The 18,315-nt window shown below is 55.4% G+C and overlaps 3 protein-coding genes across 3 annotated transcripts; all 3 read right to left on the bottom strand.

Annotated features, from left to right (window-relative positions):
- Positions 1-990: 990 nt before the first annotated feature.
- ETFB (electron transfer flavoprotein subunit beta) lies at positions 991-12,139 on the bottom strand. The gene is made up of 6 exons (XM_010947053.3): positions 11,981-12,139; positions 6,197-6,355; positions 5,884-6,042; positions 4,445-4,507; positions 2,296-2,454; positions 991-1,204 (listed from the first exon to the last, which is right to left on the bottom strand). The coding sequence occupies exons 1-6, from the start codon at positions 12,035-12,037 to the stop codon at positions 1,034-1,036; spliced, it is 768 nt and encodes a 255-aa protein (XP_010945355.1). The 5' UTR covers positions 12,038-12,139; the 3' UTR covers positions 991-1,033.
- Positions 12,140-12,760: 621 nt separating this feature from the next.
- Positions 12,761-14,266, bottom strand: CLDND2 (claudin domain containing 2). The gene is given in 5 exon segments (XM_010947054.3): positions 12,761-12,875; positions 13,125-13,247; positions 13,565-13,702; positions 14,043-14,106; positions 14,108-14,266. Coding segments are annotated over 5 exon segments (504 nt in total). The 5' UTR covers positions 14,213-14,266; the 3' UTR covers positions 12,761-12,801.
- A 1,772-nt stretch (positions 14,267-16,038) lies between these two features.
- NKG7 (natural killer cell granule protein 7) lies at positions 16,039-17,312 on the bottom strand. The gene is made up of 4 exons (XM_010947059.3): positions 16,898-17,312; positions 16,675-16,821; positions 16,453-16,587; positions 16,039-16,347 (listed from the first exon to the last, which is right to left on the bottom strand). Exons 1-4 carry the CDS (start codon positions 17,052-17,054, stop codon positions 16,289-16,291), a joined length of 498 nt encoding a protein of 165 aa, XP_010945361.2. The 5' UTR covers positions 17,055-17,312; the 3' UTR covers positions 16,039-16,288.
- Between the last annotated feature and the right edge of the window lie 1,003 nt (positions 17,313-18,315).

The following is an 18,315-nucleotide window of genomic DNA, read 5'->3' as shown; positions in this document are numbered from 1 at the left end:
CCACCACCAAGCTTTGGAGAGGTCTGTTACGCCACAACAACCAGAACGCAGGTGTTACCACTAACTCCACCTGATGGAGGAGGAAACCCAGGCTCCGAGAGTGGGAACTTGCTGAAGGTCCTCCCAGCATCCGGGATTGGCCAGACTGGGATCTGAACCCAGGGCCTTGGGATGCAGATCCCAGGCTCTTAACCACTACACCAAGCTCTTACTATTCCATCGTCCAGATGAGGAAATGGAAGCTCGGAGGCAGAAAGTAACTCACTCAAGATCTCATAGCTGGTAAGTGTGAGAGTGAGGGTCTAAAGTCACAAAGTCTGACTCCAGGCCCCAGCTCCTCATGCCTAAAAGAGGTTTTGACTGTCTGTTGCTTGCCTGTCCCCCCCAGCCAGGACCAGAGCCTCCAGCCTCATTCCCTCATGTCTGAAGCTCAGCAGGGACCTGGCACCTGGAGTATCCAGCAAAATCTTTGCAGATGAAAGTCCTTCTTCTACCCCCTCCCCCCCCCCCCACCAACCTCACTGATATTTTTCTTTTTCTTTCTTTCTTTCTTTCTTTTTTTTAAATGGACGTACTGGGGATTGAACTCAGGACCTCGTGCATGCTAAGCATGCACTCTACCACTGAGCTATCCCACCCCTTATATTTGTCTTTTGAGAATCAACTTAAACACCATCTCCCTGGGAGGTCCCTTTGACCCCACAGGCCAGGTCAGATGCCCCATGTGGGTTCCCAAGGGAAGTGGGTTCCCTCAGCTTATAGCACACAGCACCCCGCCTTACAGCTGCCTCTGTCCATGTGTGTCCCCCCCTTCAACAGAGAAGCTCCTCTTGGACAGGGACTGCATGTGACTCACCTGGGTCCCCAGCATCACTTAGCACAGGGCACAGGGCACAGGGCACAGGACCCAGCATGCAGGAGACTTAAGTAAATGTTTGCTGAATGAATCAAAGAATGGGTTTACAGGGAATGGGTTAACAGAGACAGACGTTGGAAGAGTCATGGTTTTATTGCTGAGTTTCAGGGAAGGGGCTCAAATGCACCCAGTCTCCCTCAGCTTGGCCACCAGGTCCTCTGTAGTCTCCACCTTGACGCCGGCTGTGCGCTGGGGTGGGTCTTCCACGCTAAGCACGGAAAGCTTGGAGGTCAGGTCCACGCCCAGGTCCCCGGCCTTGATCACCTCAATTTTCTTCTTCTTGGCTTTCTGCACACAGGAAGCCATGGTTCCCAGGGCTGCCAGAGCCTCTGGCTACCCGCCAGCAGCCTCCTTCCACAGGGGCCACAAATGCACAACCACTCCCACTGGCTGAACCCTTCTGGATCTGCCCACTGGCCAGAGCACATGTGACCTCTTACAGGGCTACATCCAGTGCCGATGATTCCCGCTGGCTGGGATTCCCTGGGAAGCCCTCCTACTGCGAGAGTCCTCCTTTAGACAGCCGCCTTGGGAAGCCCTTCACTGGCCAGCAACTTCATCCTCTGGCAATAATCTCAATGGACTTTTGGCCAAGATGACCAATTGTACTCTCCCTATTAGCTGAGATAACTCATTGAACCCTCCCTACTAGATGCGATGACCTACTGAACCCTCCCTGTTGGCTGGTATGACACACCAAAATCTCCCTATTGGCCGAGATGACTCAGTGAATCCCCCTTGTTGGGTGAAATGATATACTGAGCCCTCCCTACTGGCTGAGATGACTCAATGGACTCTCCTTGTTGGCTGAGATGATTCACTGAACTCATCCTATTGGCTAAGATGACACACTAAACCCTCCCTATTGGCTGAGATGACCCAATGAACCCGTCCTATGAGCCAGGATGAACAGTGAACTCTTCCTGTTAGCCAAGAGACCCCATGAATTCCTCCTAGTTAGCCATCATGGCCTAAATGACTCCTTCCTGTTGGTTAGGATTACCAGGGAAATCCTCCCTGATGAACCAAGATGATCTAATGAATCCTCCTTATTCAGCTAAGATTACACAGTGAACTTTTCCCATTGGTAGGAATGATGGGGGAGTCCTGGTCCTAGGCCTATTAGCCAGTGAAGCCTTTCTATTGGCTGAGGTAATCAGCAACCCTCTCTGTGAGCCAAAACAGCCCCCATGAACTCTCACTATTGGCAGAAACGGCCCAGTGGGACCCCCTCGGTTAGCCAAAATGACCAGGAGAGCCCTTCCTTTGGAGGAGACATGGCGTGGGTCCTCTTTCCTCCCACCTGACCACCTGGGAGCCCTGGGCCTGCAGCCCTCGCCATTCCCAGGCCCTCGGCGGCCCGTCTGCCAAGCACTCACCATGATGTTGGGCAACGTGGCATAGCGGGGCTCATTGAGTCGCAGGTCAGCAGTCACCACGGCCGGCAGCTTCAGGCGCAGGGTCTCCAGGCCCCCGTCGATTTCCCGCTCCACTTTTACCTTGTCCCCTTCCAGCGTCACCTGGGAGGCAAACGTGCCCTGGGGAGGGACAGCGTTGGGGGGAGCACGGGAGAGGTTAACTCAGGACAGGCACAGAGAAGTCAGTCCTGAACGCAGGCGCGGAGGAGCCAATGAATGAGAACACAGGCGGGGGAGTGCCCCCAAGGTGACCTTCAGACAAGCTCAAGCATGGGAGGAAGCCGGGGGTGGGGGAGGGTCTAGCTCGGTGGTAAGGTGAATGCTTAGCATGCATGAGGTCCTGGGCTCAATCTCCAGTACCTTCATTAAACATAAATAAATAAAAACCTAATTCCCTGCCCCCACCCACACCCCCCAATTTTTTTTTTTTTAATGGTAGGAAACCATAGAAAAAGATCTTTAAAATCCAAGGGAGGGTGTCTTTACTGGGACCCAGGATGTATGTAGGTCCTGATGTCCCAAACCTGCCGGTTAGATCTCCCTTCCTTAATGACAACGAACACTTACTGAGTACTGGGCACTGTTCAAAGCAACTGAAATGTAGTAAGTCATCAGATCCACATAGGAACTCTATGAGGTCAATGCTATTATCCCCACTGTACAGATGAGGAAAACTGAGGCAGAGAGAGGCTCAAAAACATGCCCACTGCCGTGAGAGCTGGCAGATCCGAAACCTGGCGGTCTGATTCTAGGCTTCATGTCATGGTCTCACCTACCCACCATTCTATCCCCAAGAGCTCCCACCCAGGCCCCTCTGCTGGGCTGACAACAGAGCCTCGTCTACACTTTGATCCTCAAAACAGCTTCTGAGGCCCCATCTTCTTGACTCAGTGCCCACCCTCTGGCCAAGTCTCCTGTGCCCTTCCGTCCCGAATCACATGATCGACATCCTCTTTGTCTAAACAGCATGTTCTCTCTATTCCATTAATCACTGAATAAATCTTTCAGGTCTTAGCTGGAATGTACCATGAGCCCGGCTCTGAGGACACACTGTAAACAAAACTGAAAAGGCCCCAGCTTTGGGGGCACTGTTCCTGGCAAAGAAGACCGCCAGCAACCAAGTAAATACACGGTGGCCACTGGCCCCATATGGCTTCTGAGCACGTGAAATGTGGTTGGTTCCATTGAGGGAAGGACGGAATTTTTAAGTTGATTTCACTTATTTAAATTTAAGAACTGATAAGCAAGATACATTATCATGATTGTGGTGGTGGTTTCATGTGTGTATAACACGCTTACCAAATTGTACACTTTAAATGTGTGCAATTTATTGTGCAGGTCAATTTTATCTCAATAAAGCTGTTCAAAAAACCAACCAAAACGATACTTGATGCAGTGACTAGGAAACGTTTAAGAATGTTTGGAACAACTGGGGTGTATGAATCTACTTTTTCAACTGTGAGTTTCAAGAATCTAAATTAAGTAATTTCAGATGGAAATTGAGCATCTGAATTGAGTGTGCTATACATATAAAATGCACACTGGATGTTGAAGACTTCGTGCAAGAAGGAAAAAGGAACATAAAATAGCTCAATAGCTTTTCTACTGATTACACATTGAAATGATATTTTAGAGATACTGAGTTAAATAAAATAGGATTAAAATTAATTTCACCTTTTTTACTTTTGGAATATGGCTGTGGGAAATTGTAAATGTCCCATGTGGCTTGCATTTCTACTGGACTGGACTGGACTGGGGAGCCTGGATTTGGGGTGGGGGCATGAGTATTTCATAGAAGCCTCTCTGAAGAGGTGATAATCTGTGGAGAGACCTGGAGGGGAGTGAAAAGTTCTGAGGCAATCCCAGAGAACCCTGTTCCAGGTGGCAGGAACAGCAAGTGCAAAGGCCCTGGGGCAGGGACGAGTTTGGTGGCTGAGGAGCAGCAGGGGCGATGGGAAAGAGCACATGAAGGCCCTGGCTGTGCGCACCTCCTTCCCAGAGTAGCAGTCCTGCTCTACCCTTGCCTCCCTCCAGAAGGGTGGGGACAGGGGTGGCTGTGTCCTGAGCCCCAGGCCTGGACCTCGGCAGGTGCTCCCCACTCCAGCCTCACCTGTGGCCAGTCCAGAAATCCGGCTGTCATCTGCCCCGTCTGGTTACAGTCATCATCGATGGCCTGAGTTGGGGAAAGAGAAGAGACTGTATGATGATGGGGCTTCCGATGTACCATTCCAGCCTCTGTCCAGAATGGAGGTTGGCAAACATTTTCTAGAATGGGCCAGATAATGAATGTCAAAGTCTCTGTCACAGTCCCTCAGCCCTTGCCCTGTTATGCATACTCAGCCAGAGACAATATGTGTCTATGTAAACGAATGTGGCAGCGTTCCAATAAAACTTTATTTATAAAATCAGTGGTAGCTGCGGAACAGTTTGCTGACTCCTGGTCTAGAATGATCCCATCTCGTCACATGGGCCCAGAGACAGTCACTCTTCTAGGGGGTACATGAGGGCACTCAGCATCCTTGACGCCAAATCTTTACCCTGTGCCTAAATATTCCAGAAGCTTCCCTCTAGCCAAGCCTGATGCCGACCACACTGGGGGAATGAATGAATGGCATTTGGGCCAATGAGAACATTTTATGCCAGACCCTGGTGACTGGTTCAGATATGGGTACATGAATCCAGCTAGATCTGTGAAGAGTCAGCCCTGGGAGCTCTGCTGGAGCCCTTGGGGAAAAAGGGTCTTTTCTGCTGGGGTTGTTAGGCTGGTCAGATGTGAGTGAGTCTGGAGATGCAGAGAGTACCACGAAGACAGAGAAGCAGAGTAGAGCATGTGTGTGACCTGAATCCAGCTGTGCCTGAAGCTTGCTACATGAGCTAATAAATCTGGTTTTTGTCTTCAGCCAGCCTGAGTCACAATTCTGCCACTTACAGCAAATAGCATCCTGACCAGCTCATCCAGCATCTTTCCAGCTGGAGGCCCTGGCCCTAAGAACTGTCCCTGACAACCAGGAAAGGCAGAAATAGAGTTTGAGACCCACCAGTGAATGCAGGGTCTTCCATAGGCCATGCTGCCAGCACCATATCCTGGGGGGACGCTGGTGTGAGCCCCAGGCCCCACCCAGTCTTGTGCCTTTATAGACTGTCCCTTTGTTAGCACCTCTGCCTCAGTTCCCTGATTTGTACTCTATCTCTCTTGTTGTTTGTCATCGCTCTCTGTTTTCTCCCATCTGACTTGGGCAGGACACCCAACGACCTACCTAGACCCATCAGTCTCCTCCTCTCACCAGGGGCCGATTGGCAGGTGTCCAGTCGAGTCCCTGCCCCAGCTCATTCTCTTAGCCCCCAACCTCCTCCCCAAAGTCCCCACCTCCGGTCTCTTCCCTTCTAGTCCATTCCTCAGGGCCTTTCTGCACCTGGAGCTGATCCCATCCCTGCTCAGCCTGGGACGTCTGGACACCCTGGGCCTGAGCCACCTGCAGTCTGACCTCACGCCCTCCCCACCCCCGGGCAGCCATGGGGGAGCGTGGGGCAGGGTCGGGGCACACCTACCTGCTTGCCCAGCAGCACCAGGTCCACCTTCTCCTTCTCTGCCAGCTTGGCCAGGACCCGGGCCACCTGCAGGGGACCCAGGCGGTCTGCCTCTGCAGCCGGCACCTCCACGTGGATGCCTCGGTCTGCACCCATGGCCAGAGCAGTGCGGATGGTCTCCTGCAGAGCAGGGAGGGGCGTGACATGGCAGGGGAACCCGGAAGCCTGGTCCCCAGCCTCCTCCTCCCTCAGACCCAGGAGTCCGGGCCCCCAGATCTCCTTCCTAAGACCGGGACTCGGGGTCCCAGCACCCCCTCCCCAGGACCCCGGGTACCTGGCACTGGGCGGGCCCACAGCTGACGGCAATGACTTCCTTCACCAGCTTCTTCTCCTTGAGCCGCACAGCCTCTTCCACGGCAATCTCGCAGAAGGGGTTCATGGAGTGCTTCACGCCATCGGTGACCACACCTGTCCTGTCGGGCTTCACCCGGATCTGCCCAGCCAAGAGGGGAGGGGGCAGGGTCAGGGGGGAGTGGGCGAGAAGTGGGGGGCTGAGACACCAACCCTCGCCCAGGCTGGAGGGGAACCACAGGGATCTGGAAAGGGGCAGGGCCTTGTCCAGGGTCCCACAGCTCCGGGGACACGATGTATATTTATTATTAGCATAAATTCCACTGCCATGTAAGTTTCAGTTAACAATTTCAGTGAACTCTTCCATTATATATCATACCCTGACATTTTTCTATTCTTTTTGTGTGTGTGTGACCTTTATTTTAAAGGGGGTACTGGAGATTGAACCCAGGACCTCGCACACACTAAGCACTCACTCTTCCAATGAGCTATACCCACCCCTCTCTATTCTTTCTTTTTTTAATGCCAGCAGGTCACGTGGATTTCATGACGACACATGGCTAAGCCCTAGTTTGAATAACACCAGCATAGAAGGCCTCTCTCTGCCTAACAGGCAAAGGGCAAGGGCAAGCAAACCTCGCCTGTTCCTTTCCTCACAGGCGGAGTCTTCACTGAGCGCCGACCGTGTGCCTGGCCCCGAGCTGGATTCCGGGGCACCGCCGTGCGCAGGGGAGAGAGGCCAGCGGCCCCCGGGAGCTCTGGCGCAGGTGGCGTGGCCTGAACAACTAACTGTTTCTGTCAGTTTCCTGCGGCCGCTGTCAACACAGCGCCGCAAACTCAGTGACTTGCTGTCTCCCAGTTCTGGAGGCCAGGAGGCCACAAGCAGTTTCGCTGTGAAATCAAGGTGTTGTCAGGGCTGCGGTCCCTCCCGGGGCTCCAGTGGAGGATCCGTTCCTTGGCTCCCACGGCTCCGAGGAGCCGCTAGCATTTCTGGGCTTGGGGTGGCGGCCTTTCTGCCTCAACTTTCTCTGCTCCGTCTTCATGCGACCTTCTCCGTATGTGTCAAATCTTGGCTTCTCTCTTATAAGGACTCTTGCCATGGCATTTAGGAAACACCCTGGGAATCCAGGGTAACCTCCCCATCTCAAGATCCTTTACTTAATCACATCTGCAGAGACTGTTTCCAAATAAGGCAACATTCACAGGGTCCACAGATTAGGGACTTCATAGCCTAGGGGGGCCACATCTCCACCCACTACAATCTTCTTGGTGGCAAACCGGGATGACAGTATTGGCCACTGAAGAAGCATCACGCAGGAGCCCTGTTCTAAGCAATCACATACATCCTAACTCATCATTTCTGGAGACAGCCCCATGAGGGAGGAGCTGTCTTGTGTCTTGTCCCTGTGGGCAGACCAAGAAACTGAGGCTCCGAATTGAGGTGCCTGTGCTAAGGTCACACAGCCAGTCAGCGGTGCCCCAGGCCTCCAGCACTCACGCCCCCTGCTGTACCACCTGACCATTCCTGAAGGAGACGTCAGGGAGGTATGAGACAGGATGATGGAGGCCTGACCCAGTCTAATGTTGGAGGCTATCAAGGAGGGCTTCCCTGAGACAGTGGCACTTGAGCTGTACCTGAGAGAGGAACTGGCATTGAGTAGGTGAAGTGTGAGGTAAGGAGTTTGGGGGGATAGGGAGCGTGTGCAAAGGCCCTGAGGTTTGAGGAGTCCCAGGAGGCTGGTGTGGCCAGGGGAACGCAGTGTGCTGTCAGAGAAGCTGGCAGGGGCTGGACATTGTGACAGGCACAATATCAGATCCTTAAGATGTCCACATCCTAATCCCTGGCACCTACGTGGCAAAAGGGATTTTGCAAATGTGACAGAAGTGACAGTTAGTGTCAAGGTCCAAAAGAGAGACTGAAAACGGTAGGCTGCTGGTTTTGAAGATGGAGGAAGGGGCCATGAGCCAAAGGATGCCAGCAGCCTCTAGAAGCTGGAAAAGGACAGGAAACTGATTCTCTCCTTGAGCCTCTGGAAGGCATGTAGCCCTGCTGACACCTTGATCTTAAGCTCAGAAGACTCACTGCAGATGTCTGACCTCCAGAACTATAAGAGAATAAATGTATGTTGTCATGAGCCACTCAGTGTGCGGTGACTGTTACAACAGCAACAGGGAATGAACACAAGAGGGCCCGGCAGGTCAGGCGGGGAAGCTGGGCTTTGATCCCAGAACCACAAGGAAAGGTAAACGAGTCGGGGTTGGGGGGGAGGCAGGGGGAGGTATAGCTCAAGTGGTAGAGCACATGCTTAGCGTGCATGAGGTCCTAGGTAAAATCCTCAGTACTCCCACTTTTAAAAAAATTAAACAAATAAGGGTGGTGGGTGTAGCTCAGCGGTAGAGCGCGTGCTTAGCATGCATGTGGTTCTGGGTTCAATCCCCAGTACCTCCGTTAAAAAATAAATAAATAAAAAACCTAATTATCTCCCCCCAAACAAACAAAATAATAATAAAATTAAATACATAAAACTAATTACCTCCCCTCCCCCCCAAAAAAACTTGAAAAAAAATAAAGAGGTGAGAGGACCTGACCTAAGTTTGTACAAGGTCATTCTGGATTCTTGGTGTAGGAAACTGGAAAACTGGCAAGAGCGGAAGAAAGAAGCCAGCTGGGGGTGTTAGAGAGGATTGTTGGTCACTGAAATAAGAGATGACAGCTGTGACAGTGGTGATGGGGAAACGGAAGGTGTGACAGACCCAGGGTGACAACATGGTCCAGCTGGGGACACTGGGACCCTCTTGCTATTCCCCACCCCTGCCTCTCTGGGGCTGGGGGACTGACAGGACAGATCTGAGATGGGACTGTGGGATTCGAGCAGGGGTCTCCTGGTCTGGCTGTGCCTCATGGACCAGTCACACTGAAAGGAGGACTGAGTCCATGTGTTTTCACCAGAACTTGTGCCGAGCATGTCACCCAGGAGCTCCCAGAAGTGCTCCTGGCTCGACCCCTCACCTCCTGCCACTTTCCCTGGCCACCTTCTTCAAACCGCATGTGTCCCAACTCTCCCCGTCCTGTCCCGTTATTCTGTCCCCTTCCATTGCCCTGCCCACCCCTGCCATACGACATATGCTATCCTTACACAATCACAGACAGACACAAACATACACACACCCAGAGACACAGACATACACATTGAGCACCATATTGTTATGTTTTGAATAACTGACTCAATAAACATCCATTACTCTTACTACCAACGAGAGCAATACACACTGAGTGTCAGTCAACACTCACTGCGTGTCCCGCGCTGTTCTAAGAGCTTATTTAATCTTCATACCCATTTAACCTACATACCCTCATTTAATCTATAAGGAGGTACTTTCATTATCCCCATTGTACAAAAGCAGCAAATGAGGCTCAGAGTGGTTAAGCAACTCTCCCAAGATCACACAGCAGGAAGCAGACCCAAGTCTGTGCTCTAAACTGTTCTAGGAGTGTGCCTGCTGTCTAAGGCAGCAGGGACTATATCGGACAGACTCTTTTCCCCACCTTGGGGCTCGAATTCCAGAAGGAAAGACAGACACTAAAGCAATAAATCAGTAAAGTAAACTGCTGATTACAAAGTGATAATAGTATGGGGAAAAAAACACAGCAAGAAAGGGGACAAGACTATGGCCCCTGTGATTTTAAGCAGGTAACCAGGAAAGGCTTCACAGAGAAGATGAAGTTTGAGGAACGCCTGGAAGGAGGTGAGGGAGCGATACTGGGAACACAGAGTTGGGTCAGACCTAACATCCACCTCTGCTCATCTGGGGGCAGGGGTGACATCTGGACAAACAGAACATCTCAATCCAATGTGGGAAGGGCTAAGAGGCAAGCCCAGGGGGCTGCAGGTGTGCCCAAGGACACATCGAAGTAGCCTGAGGGGATGGGGTGGGGGGGCTTCCTGGAGGTGGTGACACCAGTGAATTACTAAACTTTGTTACAATCAGTGGGGTCAGTGGGAGTTAGGTAGGACACGGGAGGGAGAAGCAGCAGAGGTGGGAGGGCAGAGCTGGAAGGGCACCCGGGCAGAAGGCAGAGCAGGGGCAAAGGTCTAAGGCCAGAGGCAGCCTGGTCTGTAAGGAAAGTGTGAGCAGATGGGAGCTGTGGAGGCATAAATGGGGATGGAGGGCCAGGGGGCCGGGGATGGAGGGCCAGGGGGCCCGGGCTGGACCACGAAGGGTCTCAAACACTGAGCTGAGGGGACTGGTACTCTGTCCTGAGGGTGCTAGGGAGCTCTGGGTGCAGGAAGCCATTCCCCCTCCCCAGGGGCCGGGAGGGGATAGACTGGAGAGGAACTGGAGACTGGGGAACCAGGGAAGTGCTGGGGGTCTGGTCTGGTAATTAGGTAGTTGGCTGTGTCTGAATCACTCATTTGTTCAGAAAAAGACATCCACAGACACATCCAGGGAGACAGGATGCAATGGAGGGAGGCCTGGGGCCCTGTGGGAGGGATAGGAGCTGATCCAAGGGTAGGTTCACACTTCCTCACTCAGCACCTACACCAGGGGCTCCCACATGCCAGGTCCTGGGCTGGGCGATGCTGGGACTGAGAGCTGAGTCAGATGTGAGCCTGTCTGGCAGAGGGGAAACGATTATGACCCGAGACATCTCAGGCCAGGGACCAGGGCTGGGGCAGAGGGAGGCTATGAGACCCCAGAGGAATTAGTAACATCTAGATGATACCAAAAGGATTCACCTCTGTCAAGGACTCAGAACGCTGCCTAGTGCAAGTAAGAACCCACTAAATGTGAGCTGTTTCATGTGAGAAGTTTTCATGCTGGGGTCGGGTTCCCAGGCCCTCTTCCCGACTCCACTTCAGACGCTGGCAGGAGCAATAGCAGCACCAACTTCGTGGCCTCGGTTTCACCCACCCGAGACCTAAGGCACGCGAGAGTGCTGGGCAGTGCTGGAGACACAGGCGGGCTCCCAATCTGATGGAGGGGGCGGGGGGTGGGGACAGACATGGATGGACAGTCACTACTCCTTCAGTCTAGTTTAGGCCACGTATTGAGACAAAGTGGCTTGAGGGACTGTCTGAGTCACCTCTGTCCAGACCAGCTTCTCTCTGGGGACAAGCCAGGCCCTTGGAGACGTTGCCTCTCACACCTCTTAAAAGATTGTCTTTGTCCCTAGCAAACGCACTTCTCCCTTCCTAGCGGGATACACCTCTCGCCCTGTGGCTGCGATAGCTTCTGGGTTCCCACAGTGCCCAGTGGGACCTCCATCATACCACATTTCCAGAGCTGAACAGTCAATTGAATGTGCAATGCAGCCTTGTGCATGAAAGCCTGGCTTGTGTGCAAAGCACTTAGTTGGGGTAAGGAGTCAGAGGGACCTGGATAGGAATCCTGGCTGTGCCCCTTCCCAGTTGGGTGACCTCTCTGTGCCTCAGTTTCTCTGTATGTTAAACAGGGACCATGACTCCTCCAGCAGGTAAAAAAAATAGAGAAGGTAACTCGCCTTGCACCGATTTCTCAAGAGAGTGAGTCCAGAACCGGGGAAAGGGTAACGGGGTCATGACCCCAGAAGGAATGGGTTTGAATGATGAGATCAGACGTCAGAACCTCTCAGTTCTTGATCTTTGCCCTTAGGTGCGACTTTCACGTTTGGGAAGAGAGTGGCAGAGATCAAAGGTCCCAGATGACCCTCATACAGTGTGCGCTCGTGACCCCGGAAGCACACGGCAGTGGGGCTCAGGGAGGAGGGAGAGGGGGGCCCGGTCACCTTCACGGCGAAGTCGATGACCCTCTTGACAGCCACGAGCGCGCGCAGCTCCGCCATCTTCCTGCGGCGGCGAGTCCTCGCCTTCGGCCTCCCGGGCTGGTAGCCCCGCCCCCCTATCCTTCTCTGCGCCTGCGTTCCGCGCCGCCAGCCAGTCAACAGCCGCGGTGCCCGCCCCGCCCGCCCAGAAGGACCAATCGGGAGGCCGGAGGGGAGAGAGGTGGGGCAAGTAGATGCGGGCCAATGAGGAGCAGATCCCTGGGAGAGAGGCGGAACCCGGAAAAAAGGACATTGTGAAGGGGGTGTGGCCAGGAACTGGGGGAAAGGTCCCGCGAGGGAGGGACGCGTTCCTGGAGAGGAGTTCAGAAAAGACCTCCTAAACTTTTCCCAATGCCTTCGGGTCTACCCTCTCCCCTAGTGCCCAACCCGTGTCCCATTCCCCCTACCTCATTCTCTCCAAGCCCGTGTTCCTCGTCCCCTCTATGATCGCGCCTCTACGTTCCTCCATATCTGTCCTCCCCCGTCCTTGTCTCCACTTTTCCTCCGTGTCTGTGTCCCTATATCCTCTCTATGCGCCCATGTCCCCTGATTCCACTATCCCCATGTCCCCGTCCCCTCCAAATACATGTCCCTTGTCCTCTCTATATCCGAGTCTCTACCACGCCCGTGTCCCCCCCATGTCTACAATGTTCCCTGTAGGTTCGTGTCCTTACGCCCTCCCTGAGCCTCCAAGTACCCCCGTATCTGCGTCCTCAGGTCCCCCAGAAAGTCACATGGAGCCGCTGCGGTGGAAGCCGTTCCTTTATTCTGCCAAGCACCTGCGGTTACAAGCACACTGGAAATTCACTGATGGCATCCGTGCTCTGCACGATCATGTCCGCCAGCAGAAAGCAGAAGCCTGGCGGGAGGAGAATGGAGGGCAGGTGGAGGAGGGTAGGTCCCGGGGCGGATGACCCGGAGGGCCCCAGGGACTGGAGTTTGGGGCTCCAAGTGCTTTTCTGCCGGGTCCCCGGGAGCCCGGAGTGGAATGTGTTGGGGAGTCCCTGGGAAGTCACTGTGGAGTTTCCGGGAAGTGGCTAGGAGTCTCTGCAGGGAGGGGGTGTTCTTCGGGACCGTCTCTTCCACCCTCTTCCGCTGTCCAGATTACCCGCGAGAACAGAGAAGGATAAAGTCAGCCACCCCAAAAAATAGGACCAGGAGAAGACGACGTCGTTTTTCCACATATTCTTCACTATATAGCAGCCTGTCAAGGCGATCAGCAGCAGCAGGCCTGGGCCCCGCCCACCCCCCGGGTGAGCGTGGCCAAGAGGCTGCACCCAGGCCCCACCCTGGCCTCGCCCACCGCCCCAGGCCACGCCCTTCGAGCCCACCCCGTCCGGGCTCTACCCCTTCTCCCCGGCCCCGCCCCTAGCCCCGCCTCTCTAGCTCCTCCACCACCAGAGCTGTCCTTCTGATCCCCGCCGTATCCTCTCGGTCTCCAGCCCCAGCTCCCGGCTCCCATACCCATGCCTCAAGTCGCGACCCCTGGGCCCCTGCCCCTCCAAACTCCAGGCCCACCCTATGCCTGGCGGCCCGCTGCCGTCTCACCGCAGAGGAAGAAGATGGCGCTAGTGGTCTGGCCCCGTGGGTCGCCCTCTTGGCACAGAATCCGCAGCCCCATCACCAAGCCCACGATGCCGGAGCCCGCCGCTAGCACCATGAACGCCCCAGTCACCGCCAGCATGGCTGGGGGAGAGCGGGTCGCATCAGCCCCGCTGGCACCTTCCCTGGCCACCAACCCCACCCGCCAGTTCTGGGCTGGCAGCAGAGTCAGGGGTTTGGATGGGGACTTGGCAGTTACATCATGAGGGCCCGTTAATGTTGCAACAGGGAAGCAGATGCCAAAGTGGGAGATCATGGTGGCCTTGGTCACGGAGGGGTAGCTGGAACTTAGATGGAAGGGTAGATTTGGGGGCGCCGCAGGATGTGCCCCGCAGTTGTGTCAGATGAGGGGGCTAGCTGTGATCGGTCTGTCTGGGGGCTGTCTGTCCAGTGGAGGTCTGACACTGGGGCGGCCGGGCCTCACTCTGGCCGGGGATGTTGGGTTACATGCCACTGTTACACTCCTGCCACAGGCCACTGTGGCCCCCCAGAGTAACGGAACCAGTAGTTGGTGGTGGTGGACAGAATCGTGAGGCTGGTAGCCAAGAAGCCCAGCAAGGTGCCCCCACTCTGAAGGTTCTGCTTCACCCCCATGCCAGGGAGGCTGCTGCCAAGGACCACACATGCAGGATTGGCCAACACCTCTCCCACCCCCAGGCCCCTCGCCCCATTCCTTCAAGTCCCTGAAACCCTCTTCCATATGTCCCCCCATATCCCAGATGGCTATCCCAGCACCCTGCCTCTGGCCCCTACTTATGGGGATCCCCCACAGGCCCCTCTCAGACCCAAGCCCTCCTTTCCCCTCAGGCATCACTGCTTAGGAGTTTCCTTGTCTTCCAGAAACCTCCATCCCTCACATGCCTTTGGCCTGTCCAGTGCCACACCCCTCCTCCACTCCCCCACCCCCCCACCCCCCTCATCTCTGCACACACTCACCTAAGTGACCCATTCCAGCTCCCAGGGCTTCTCAGACAGAGCCCAGAGGGGTGGGGGAAGGGAAACCAGGTCTCTGTGAGGCAGTAGGAATTCCAGAATCCGTGGCTGTTTAAAGAGATAACCACCCACCCATACACACACGCACGCACACGGGGCAGCTCTTCTAGCAAAGTAACAGCTCAGAGTCAAACCGCAGGACTGGGGGCGTCTGAAGGTGATGACACGGTAGCCCATGTCCTTCTAGAAACTTCTCTTCCCTTGACCCTCCCCAAGTTCTCCTGTCCCCAGCTCTTTGACTGTGCCCTCCTAGGCCCCCCTGCAGCCTCCTGCTCCTACTCCCGCCACCGCCCAGTGTGGGTTCTCTCGGAGGCTCCATTCTGTATCTTCTTTTCGGGGGAGCTTCCACACTCCCACAGCTCCAGTGACCACCAATGCTCTGAGAGCATCCCAAATGCCATCTCCAGCCCAGGTGTCCTCCTGAGCCTTAGCCTTAAATCCTCACATGCTCCCGGCCCTCTCCCAGACCCTAGCCCGCAACCATATCCCAGTTGATCTCAGCATCTTCCACCAAAACCAGAAATGACCACATCATCCCACTCAGTTAGTTGGACCAGACCCCCTGGGCACTCTCCTTGCCCTCTTCCTGCCCCTCACTCCACAAAGCCCTTGGATCCCTGAGTCCGGTTCCTCCCACCCCCTGAATCTTTCTGGCTCCTTTCCTCCATTCCATCTCATGCCCTGGCTCCAGCCCAGCCTTGTCCTGTCTTACGTCCCACCTGTTGTGTGGCCAAGATCTCCTCTCACCTCTGGCTTCCCCCATGTGCCCCAGAGGGAGCTTTCTGGTGCTCAGAGAAGATGCTGTCCCTCCCCTGTTCACCCTCTTCTCTTAGCTCCCTATCACCCACCAGAGACAGAGACAGAGACAGAGACAGACAACTGTTGAGTTAGAGGCACTGACTGCCACCTGTCTCTCCATCCTCATTTTCCACCAGCTCCACATTCTCCATTCAGCTGCAAAGCACTCTTCTCCATCCTCTGAGAACTTCCACCCTCTCCACGCCTCTGCCTTAGGGTCCCACTACCTGCATTACCTTCCTTTGGCCCTTGAGAAGTTCTCTGTCTCCTCAGAGAGCTCACCTCCACCCCCCACCCCACCCCACCCCCACGACACAGCCAGCCCTCCTGCTGTGCCCGCCCTGGGCTCTGCCTGCCCCCACCGGACTTGCAGCCCCTGGTGGGCAGGGTCCGGTCTGACCCGCCACAGCACCCCCAGTGGGAGGCCCCCTCAGAAAGGATGCACTCGGGGAAAGCCAACTGCAGGAGTGAATTTATTAATGAAATGAGCAAGGAGGGCTAAGAGTGAAGGCAAGTGTGACAAAAGAAGAGAGGGGCGAGAATAAAAGGGATAAAAAGACAAAGGGGAGAGACAAAGGCCAGGGGGAGGGGGGAGAGAGCCCTGGGGCTGAGCCCGAGCCCACCCCGGCCCCCACCCTGGGTGGGAACACTCTCTGGGTGCCCAGGGTCTCCCACTGTGGAGCTGGCGTGTCGTCAGCTTCTGCTGGGGCTGCATTAACCTCGGAATAACTGGGTCCCAGCAAATTTTTGTGGAGTGAACGAAGACACAAAGGAAGGAGGCTGCAGAGGCTGGGAGTGAGGACTGGGAGGAGAACCAGAGCTTCCCGCGGCTCCTGATGGTGCCTTCAGAGGGCAGGGCCCCAAAGCCATCCACACGGTTCACACGCTCTCATAGCCGGGCCGGTGCGCCCCGCAGTGAGCACCCAGACTCAGGCCGCCTGGGGTGGCAGAGAGAAGTTAGAGCCCTTGCCCCTGCCCTGCTCCCTCAGAGCCCCCGGTGGACCCCCTCCCCCCTCCCCCCAAACTCCCAGGGCAGCAGTCACCTGCACACAGAAAGAGGACAGTTGAAACCCAGCCCAGGTAGAAGGACCAGGAGAAGAAGGACTGGATCTGGGGGTGTCCAGGCTGGTTCCACCGCTCGATAGTATAGACCACCATGGCCACCATCAAGGAGAGGGCTGGGGGTGGAGATGAGAGAGACAGCTCAGCCCCCCTGCAGAAACTCCCCAGGTCCCAATGCCCCAGGTGCAGCCCGGAGCCCTTACCTGCGGCAAAGGCTGTGAAGGTGGAGACCAGGGGGCCACGTCCAGGGGCAGACAGTGAGGGGATGCAGGACATCACCAGGAAGCTCACAGAGATCAGGCCCCACAGGGTGGCCAGAATGCAGAAGCTCTGTGTCACGTGGATGTAGCCTGCTTAGACACAGGACCTCTGAGTGCCTGTCAGCCCTGGCTGTTCCCCACCCCGAGAGAGATGGCTCCCCCTTACCTGCTATTGAGTCCTGATGCCCCTTTGGCCAGAGGCCCGAATGAGATGAAGAGGTGGGCCCCTCGGCCACGAACCAGAAATTCGTGCTCAGAGCAACCAAGATGGACATCAGGCCCAGGGAGCCAGTCAGCAGGGCCAGGGACCGACAGGGCTCCATCAGGTGAGCGCGGGATTTCTGGGTCCTGGGTGATCAAGAGGCTGGTAATCCAGACTTCTGGGTCTCTGAGAGAGGAGGAGGCTGTGCCCCCGGACTCCTAGGTCCTCTGAGCTCAAGAAAGAAACCAGCAAGCAGCCGGGGTGGCCTGGGGGCCGGAGCGCCTTAAGACCGGGCTGGTTTAGCTTTACCCAGTTCCTAGCAGCTGACTCTTGTCACACATCCTCCCTTCCTGGGTTGCATCTACCCCACCCCACCTCCCTGAGGTTCCCCTCACAGCGTGTGTGTTGGGGGGGAGGGCACTGAAGATGTCACCTCGTCAGTGGTTTGGATGGTGGTTGGAACTTGCCTCTCTGTCTATATAGAAGCCCTAGGAGCCCTTGGCGGCAGAGGGGGCTTCCTGGAAGAGGTGAGAGAGAGGCTTGGGGGGCCCGGAGGTGAGATGTGGTGAGGCCAGGGTGTGATTGAAATAGGAGGGGGGGTGTGGCCAGAGGGGACAGTGGGGGATGCATCATGCTTTCCTGTGTGTGGGTTCTGAAACCTTCCATTCTAGGAGATGGGGGTCTCAACTCTATGGTCTCCACCAAAGGAGGGGGCAAGAGATCAGGATGCCTGGGGCTGAAAGAGGAAGGAGTCAGAGGCTTAGACTCCAGGTTTTGAGGGCAGGGGCCCTCAGACTCCCAGATCCATGCTTGCAGCTTGTGCTCAGGGCAGATAAACAGTGATCACAACTCTAAGAGTTTGTGGAGGGGAAGACGTGCCCACATCCTCCTCTGATAAATGAGTTCACAGATAGCTCTGCTTTAAGCGGGGCCTTCAGCTTGGTGGGCTATCACCAAGATCAGGGTTTCTGTGGTCAGGGAGTCGGGATGGGGAGTAAAGGGTGTCAGGGATGGACGCTCCAGACCTCCTCCCACACCAGGAGACTGGCCCTGCGAGATCCAATAGGCTGGGTCCTCTTTGGTTGGAGACTCTAGATTGCAGGCCCTCATCCCTCACCCAGATCCTCCCCGAGGGGGTAACTGGCCACTCCTGAAAACATACCTATGAGGACAGGCTCCCAGAAGAGGATCCAGGTCATGAGCAGCTAAAGCACCATCACAAAAATGGTGGTGGACGTGGCTCCTGTGAGGAGCAGCCAGACAGACTTCAGGAAGTCGGGGCCGTGGGCGTGTGGTGACAGGAGTCATAGCCCAGAGCCCATCTGCCATCTTGACTTCAACCCCAAACCCAGCCCCATCCTGGCTGTGGCTTCAGTCCCATT

This window comes from Camelus bactrianus, chromosome 9, assembly GCF_048773025.1.
Source record: "Camelus bactrianus isolate YW-2024 breed Bactrian camel chromosome 9, ASM4877302v1, whole genome shotgun sequence".
NCBI lineage: Eukaryota > Metazoa > Chordata > Mammalia > Artiodactyla > Camelidae > Camelus > Camelus bactrianus.
Note: the sequence above shows the minus strand (reverse complement) of the source record. Positions and strands in the feature narration are given on the sequence as shown.